Raw genomic sequence first — 7,635 nt, 5'->3', positions numbered from 1 at the left:
ACTTCCGCAGACTTTTTCTTTTCTGAGTGATCTGCTGAATCAACTATTGCAAAGATGATTCTAATTAATTTAAAATGTGAAGCAACTACAGATATAATTGTAACAATGCTGACTGGCCTTTAACAATGAGTATTTAGGTATTAAATTTGAGCAAGAAACGTCTGATATTATTGAGAGTGTCAAATTATACAAGATTGTTGATACAAAGATATTGTTAATACCTTTTTAGATATGATATTAAAACACAACTAAACAAAAGTTAACACAAGTCCGTTAATATTTGTATTCTATTTAATTCATGTATAGCACATGTAAGTGTTTTTTTACATGTAAACTTTGAAGAGAACATTAGAACTTTTCCATAGATTACCACTCGTATGTACAAGAAGAATGAACTTTAAAATTCAGTTTTTAATGACATTTGTATAATGCACAAACTAGCACATTATATAAAAAATACACCTTTAAATCAGAGCTACATTTTCCTAACTTTGAAAAAACACATAGACCATTTGTGTGGATTAAAAAAGCATTTCCAAATGAACAAAAATGCAGTTTTGAAAATATAGATGTAACAAAAACTGTTTAGGACAATGAGTTTTAGATAAAACCCCATAAAGGTAACAAACTGTGTCAGCAACTAAACAGCATCCTGAAAATATGTGTTTACACCAGGGATGAACAATATCTATTTTGTAACATTGTTTATCTGATACATTTACGATATGAAATGTAGCATGGCTGGGGTTTTTTTTGCTGTGATTTGAACCAAAATGTGAAAAAAAAATTCTAAAATCTCTAGTTCTCTCACGAAAGTAATAGATCCAAAAATGAGCTGTAAACACTTGATGGGGGCAGATCAGCTACAGTCCATTAGCTGAAGAAAAACATGACAATTTAAACATCTCATTTGTACGATAAAAAAATGAAGGAGAAGGTCCAATGTGACCTAAATTAGAAGGCGGCTGTTGTGCTATGTGTTTTCATGATTCCTATTCAAAGACTCCAGAGGCGTTTGAGAAGATGGAGAAGGAACAGTTCCAGTATATGAGGCCTGAATGGAGGCGCTGGCACCGATAACGTGATGTAGACAATAAATATACATGTTAGAGGTGTGAGACAAAGTCGATGAGAGCGTCTGAGCTAACGTTGATAAAATCAGGCTTCTACTCTGGTTTACATGACGTGGGGCTCAAAGGCAACAGGTCACGTGACCATTAGTAAAGGGAGAAGATCCTGGCACTTTGATGACCCCGCTCTGCTAAAAAAACATTGCTATTCCTCTGAGATCTGCAGTGAAGTGCTGGGGAGCCCCGGGCGGTGCAACCAGATGAAAGTCCGCCAAGGACAGACGGATAGGGAACGTGAGCGGGCCGAGGGTTAGCAGCAGCCTGGCTTGCTCTCCGCAGCCACAGTCTCCTGATCCAGTTTGATACGGTCGCCGTTGCTCTCCTCGTACGGCAGACCTTTGTCGTTAGCCAGGATGTTGTCCACCAGGAAGTGCGCCGCCTCATCCACGTTGATGTTGTCCTGCAGGAGATAGACAGAAGCATTTAGTAAAGAGTTGATTATAAATGTATGTGATGGCAATCACATGGAGTAATGCTGTATAAATATGAGAGCACAGCGAGCAGCCATAAGCCAGCCTGACCTCCTGATACAAACACACCAGTCACAGTTAAACACCGGCCAGAAAGGTCTCCCAGCGTCACACACGCCCCGTGACTTTGGAAGGTCGGCCGCTGAAATTCAAAGAATTCCTCCGTGTGAAAAGCAAACCGACAAATGTGTGTTGACGTTTTGTTAGCTTTGACCGCAGGAAGTGGAGCAGGCTAGAGAGGACGCACTTGTGACAGGAACGAGGCTGCTTTTCACAAACGCTCATTCAGTCCCAATGTTTCACTTTAAAAAGTCACATTCTAACTTTTTTTAATGTAAAGACCGTCTCAAGGGCTGAACAAATAGGTTAAACCTACACTTTACGATACAAAAAGTGCAAATTCTTTCATGTTAGCTTCTCAAACTAATAAAAGTGTATTTATATAAAATGTAATATTCAATTATCAATTATTTTAAAAAGCTTAATTGCATGAACATGGTTGAAAACTGCCTGTTAGCTTATGAACGCGAGATGGCAAAACATAATAAAGAACAAACAACATAAAACAGCCACAGCAGCAGCTTCCAGCTTCATTACAGCAAAATGCTCATTTTACTAAACCTCCAGACAACTCAGTCAGCAAAAGTAGTCATCACATGACGTCACCTATAAACTAACCCAGCTAATCAGAGACAGATGCTAACAAAGCAGCATTTCAAATAAAATACGCTAAGAATGGCTTTATTTTTCTTAAATGTTTTTTTTAATAAAAGTTTAATATGTAGGTGTTCTACTATATTTCAGTGTTGTTAATATGGATGTAATTGCTGTTTTAAAATGGAAAATAGTCTTAATCCTGTTTATATATCGTGTTTATATGTCTGTTTCCAGTCAACGCTGAGCTCAGAGTCCATCGTTGCGTCATGTGACCACCATCATGTGGTGCGAAGGGTCTCTCGGGACAGATGTACTGGAAACATCCCTTGAGTGTGCGGCAGAAACCTGATCCCAGCCGTTACAGCCCGTTTTCAAATTTAACATGACATTTCTCAAATTCCGAGGAGATTTCTTTGATCCAAATTACGTTTCACCTCATCTGGCCGTCCAGGAGAACGGGAAACGTCCTCAGATGCCGCGATCAAAGAGGCTAAAAAAACAGAGTGAACGGTTTCGCCACGTGCACGCTGGCGTTTCACAACCCCCTGTGTGTAACGGCCATGATGACACTCTTCATCAGGGCCTTCCCCCGCAGCACTTCCTTTCTGAAAAGTGACAGAGTCACTCAGGAAAACTGCCTCTTTCTTCTCGACTCGCCCCACTTTAAAGACATCAAAGCTCTTAAGGCTTCAGGCCTCCCCAAGAGTACCGACCGACCGTGTGATGGCCACTCGACGTCTACTCGATCTCTCACCTTGGCCGAGGTTTCGAACCAGCCCAGGAAGCCAGTCTCTTTGCAGAAACTGTCCATGAGCGCTTTGCTGTTGAAGCTCTCCTTCTTCTGGTCGCACTTGTTGGCGAGCAGCACCGACGGGATGGGGCTCCCGTTGGCCAGCTTCACCTTGCTGTCCAGGTCGTGCTTCCACTTAGACACCGCGTCGAAGGTGGAGCCCCTCGTCACGTCGAACACCACGAAGGCCCCCACCGCCTCTTTGTAGTAGACCCGCGTCATGTTTCCGAACCTCTCCTGACCTGTGGGGAGGTCGAGAGGAGCGGTGAGCTTTTCACTTAATAATAACAAGAAATCAAAGATGTTACAGTTGTTTCACACATGATCAGCCCTTTCTCGGAACATCCCCACAAAGGAAGATGGTAAAGAAAGCAACCTTTGACCCACCCCCCTCTGCTGAGAACATCCGGAACAATTTTTCACGTTAACAAGCTTCTTTTCTATCGTCAGAAAGTCTGAAATCTCCCTAAAACCGACCTGGTAAGAATTTTATAACCCGCTTGTCGGCACGCGGAGAATTAATTCTGGGAAAGCTTCTCTTAAATACCTTCACGTCTCAGCACACGCCTGCACATTAGCGAGCGCTCAGGCGTGAAGCGCAGCCGTGGGAGTGGAAGAGCGAAGAGCGCCGCAGCTCCGGTGACGCTCGGCTGATGTCAAACTCCGGGGAGAGACGACCTGATCACACGATTTACAAATGGAATCATGGGAGGCCCTTCAGCCACCTTCCACCATGAGATCTGTCAATAATCCCAAAAACAGACAAAGCCAGTGTGGTAATCCAGTAGATCAAAGCATCACAAGCCCGAATCCAGAAGATCAAAGCAGCAAGGATCAATTTAACAGCCGGGCGATTACAGTCAACAACACTGGCTGCTTACGGTCAAACCATCCACAAATCCATCAGTCACAGTTTGGGAATTAATCTTTACAGTTAAATGAAGGAAAACTCTTAGAAATCTTCTGGTCGCATCATAAAAGTGCTGCTTTGGTCTCAAAAGCAAACAGTCGCTTCATTCTGCCCGCTCACGGTTGCAGAGGCAGTTTGTCCTGGTGCTGCCAGCGGAGGGGTTATTTTAGGTGAATAAACACGAGGCGCGCTCTGACGTGGAGTTTTTTTGTTTTTACAACTTACAGTTGTTACACCAATTAAATTCCAACCAAAAGAAGGAAACAAGAAGAGAATTTGAGGAACCGTGAACACAGCTTGGACTCTCACTTTACACTCGGTACTTGCCCGACCACGCCGGGAAGCGGGGCGGCGTGGTGCGTCGCAGGTGTGAGCCAGAGAGTGAATCCACTTTGGGGCCCACAGGCCTGATGGTAATAGCTTCTAATTGAGAGTCTAATTTTAGCCGTTGGAACCCCAGGTGAACTCGCCAGAGACACCACGCAGAGGAAAAAGAGCCGCTGGACTGAAACAAGGCTTCCTGTTCCAGCGCTCGCACCAAGAGGCAGGCACCAGCAGAACTACACACTAGTTACCATTTAAATATATCTAAAAAGCGACAAAGAAAGCTTAAAAAAGAAAAAAAAGTCCCCCCAAAGCAGCAAGAATTCAGTAATACTGAATATAGAAAAGTTTAACCAGGTCAGCGAACAAAAGGCGAGCCTGGCATCCATCGCAGTTCACCAACACCACCCTGTTGCTCCTGGCAACAGCGGCTGTTGATGTCGAGAGACAAAAATCCTGCCTGAAATTCCAAAAGTACCGACAGTAACCTAGTTAGCGGCTAGGCTACTTAACTGCTACTTCTGAACCCGAAGAGTTTTTAAACAGTTTTTCCTTTGAACACCAACAATTATTTTTCCTGATTTTCCACTTCCTATTTTTCCTTCTTTAATACTTTGTACATCAAAATGATCCTTTAATGCTCATGTCATTAAGATTTATCAAGCAAACAAGCTTCTTGTTAGAATCCAAGGATCTTGTGTATTGGTGGCAGATTCTATCATGTTAGTCTATGGTAATGAATGATAATTGGTCATTGGTCGTGGTCATGACAGCATGCGTTATCTCCAGTTTTGGGCACGTCACCTCGCTCTGGGTCGATGGCTGAACACACACAATCGGGGAACGCGGTCTAGGTTTCATAGCGAGGGATTTACTCAGATCGATATCATGATCAGTACACACACGTGACTGTGGACACTCTGTCTCCTTTTACTTTATGGTACAGTAACATGCTAAGTACATTACGTTGAAAGGAGATGTCAGTTTTTCTCATTTTATGGTGATTTTATGGAGTTCATTCTTACTGGACATGTTTAAATATTGTAGGGGGGGTGGTGGTGTCCTAAATGTCTTCCTCACACAGTGAATAATCACAATGTAGCACGAGATTGCATTGAGCGGTGTGAACAATGGAGTATTTACACAGAAAAAGCCACGGAGGAGCATGAGACCGCGGCAGCAGACAGGACGCACAGGACGAGACCGAAGACGACAAGAACCTGGGGACAAAGTCTGCCTAAACTACTGTGGGGTTCTGAGGACACAAAGGGACGGGGACCAAATGTTCTGGGGGTGAAACCATCAATATTCAACTAGTCAAAATCATCTCATCTGGCTGCTGCGTGGGTGATAGAGAAAGAGGCTTCATCATTATCCACAGCCCTGGCAACCCCAGCTTCCTCAACGGTCATACACGCTGCCATCCTGTGGGCGGGTTACCATAGGAACTGTCCAAGCCAGACACGGCAACAGCAGCATTCTGTCTGTTGTTAGGAGAACTCCCCCAACCTCCCAGTGAGGAGAATAAGAAGGGAACCAGTAATTCAGGTGGTCCTCAGCACGGGTTTTAAACCAGCGACTGTGAGCAACACATGACCGGCACGTTCAAATTCCACACGCCGGCATGTGAGAGGCGACTCGCCGTGACTGGGGGCTCCAACCTTCTATATAGTGAGGGGAAAACTTAGCCAGCTGATCGCTGTAAAGCTGCGGCACAAGATCGCAGGAATTCAGCTGGAAACAATAATATTTGTGAAGCTGTTCCACATGACGCCCCTCCGACCATCTTAGAGCAGCCTGAAACAATCCCAAAGATGCTAAACACTTTACAAGCACGTACGACCCCCGATCGCCTGTTCTGCCAGGTTCCGGACACTATCACCCCTCGCAGGCTGTGATGACGGATGGGGGAAGAGGACGTGGCTCTGAAGCTGCTGTCAGGGTTACCTAGAAGACACGTCCTCCTCCTTTCATGGTCACACTGGAGCGGCGTGTTCTGGCGCTACCACCAGTTTATACTGGGTTTTGTGGTGAAATGAGATGGTTTTAGGAGAGGGAACAATTAATCACTTTCAGCAGGAGTCTGGATGAAGAGTTATGTAACTGTTTGAACATGTGTTGCAGTGCTTCCTGTTCTCCTCGCAGTAAATCAGTAGCACATGGCAGGTTCCAACAGCCAGATGAATGAATTTTGCAGTTTCGGGAGAATCGATGGCTCTTCCCTTCCCTCCCTTGTCCTCCTCTGCAGAGCTCTGTCAGCCTCCTCTGTTTACCCTCGGATATTTGGCTGTCTGGGCTGCCAGCCTGTGAGAAACCCCCTTATTTGCACTTCTCTGACTCCCTCTTACTTGCTTGCACAGGCTGCTGGAATGCACAGAGCGGTGAGCTTTTGCAAAGTGGCTGAACTCCTCCGATGAGGTCTATGCAGCACGAATAGAGCGCGCAGAGCTGCAGCAATCACAAGTAAAGAGAAATGATCCCATTGTTGTTATCTGAGTTTTGCCAGGGGGGCGGGGCTCATTCTGTAACAACGTGACCTACATTCCGCTGGCAATTATGGGACTCAGCCATCACGAAATATCTGCTGTTGAGTTCACTGACACCGCGGAATTTCCACCTTCGCACCGTTCCTCTTTCAAAAAACAATAAAAACCTCTCGCAATATAGCCGTAAAAGTAAACTCGCACAGCAAGGACAGCAGAAGCGCCCCCCCTCTTACCTGCGATGTCCCACAGCTGTAGCCTGACCAGAGTTTTGCTGTCCCAGTTGATGACTTTGAGGGCGAAGTCGACCCCGATCGTCGCCCTGTAGTGCTGCGAGAAAAGCTGGTGCACGTAGCGTTTGATGATGCTGGTCTTCCCGACACCCAACTCCCCGATGACCAGAACTTTGAACAAGTACTCCTTACACTCGGACACCGAACCCCCCGCCATGCTGAGACCTGTCACTGCCTTTTTTGTGTGTCCCCTTCTGCTTCTGCGCTCATGAAGGCTTCCTGTGAGGAGCTGGGCTGGTCAGAGGGCTGAGGGCCACATCCCGTTAACATTTATCTCCCCCTTCACATTCTCCTCCTCCTCCTCCTCCTCCTCCTGCTCAACAACCACCTGACAAGTCATAGGACCAGTCCCGGAAATTTCTTTTTTAACTGACAGGCCAGTCAAAACCGATCTTTTCTTTTCCCCAGAGCTTTTTCACAGCGAGTTTCATTATTGTCAGGGAACCATCAGAGGTGTAGAGTTGAAATTCTTTGGCTCACGTAATTTGGTGTGCTTTTTTTCATGATAAAAAAAGTAATTAATGAATAGTTTTTTAACATAACATGTGACTGCATACTGAGGTCAGCGCCTTTTAGAC

The 7,635-nt window shown here is 45.2% G+C and overlaps 1 protein-coding gene across 1 annotated transcript; it reads right to left on the bottom strand.

Moving 5' to 3' along the window:
• Window positions 1-273: 273 nt before the first annotated feature.
• Window positions 274-7,335, bottom strand: rab32a (RAB32a, member RAS oncogene family). The gene is made up of 3 exons (XM_057016280.1): window positions 7,001-7,335; window positions 3,012-3,289; window positions 274-1,530 (listed from the first exon to the last, which is right to left on the bottom strand). The coding sequence occupies exons 1-3, from the start codon at window positions 7,212-7,214 to the stop codon at window positions 1,381-1,383; spliced, it is 642 nt and encodes a 213-aa protein (XP_056872260.1). The 5' UTR covers window positions 7,215-7,335; the 3' UTR covers window positions 274-1,380.
• Window positions 7,336-7,635: the final 300 nt, after the last annotated feature.

This window comes from Takifugu flavidus, chromosome 19, assembly GCF_003711565.1.
Source record: "Takifugu flavidus isolate HTHZ2018 chromosome 19, ASM371156v2, whole genome shotgun sequence".
NCBI classification, from domain to species: domain Eukaryota; kingdom Metazoa; phylum Chordata; class Actinopteri; order Tetraodontiformes; family Tetraodontidae; genus Takifugu; species Takifugu flavidus.
The sequence above is the reverse complement of the archived record's forward strand: the minus strand, read 5'-3'. Positions and strand labels throughout refer to the sequence as shown.

Excerpts from the sequence above, each read along its gene's own strand:
- rab32a (XM_057016280.1), bottom strand. The coding sequence starts at position 7,214 with ATGGCGGGGGGTTCGGTGTCCGAGTGTAAGGAGTACTTGTTCAAAGTT. Across the intron at positions 3,290-7,000 it reads ACAGCTGTGGGACATCGCAG|GTCAGGAGAGGTTCGGAAAC; the intron begins GTAAGAGGGGGG and ends ACCTCCCCACAG. Across the intron at positions 1,531-3,011 it reads GGTTCGAAACCTCGGCCAAG|GACAACATCAACGTGGATGA; the intron begins GTGAGAGATCGA and ends TATCTCCTGCAG.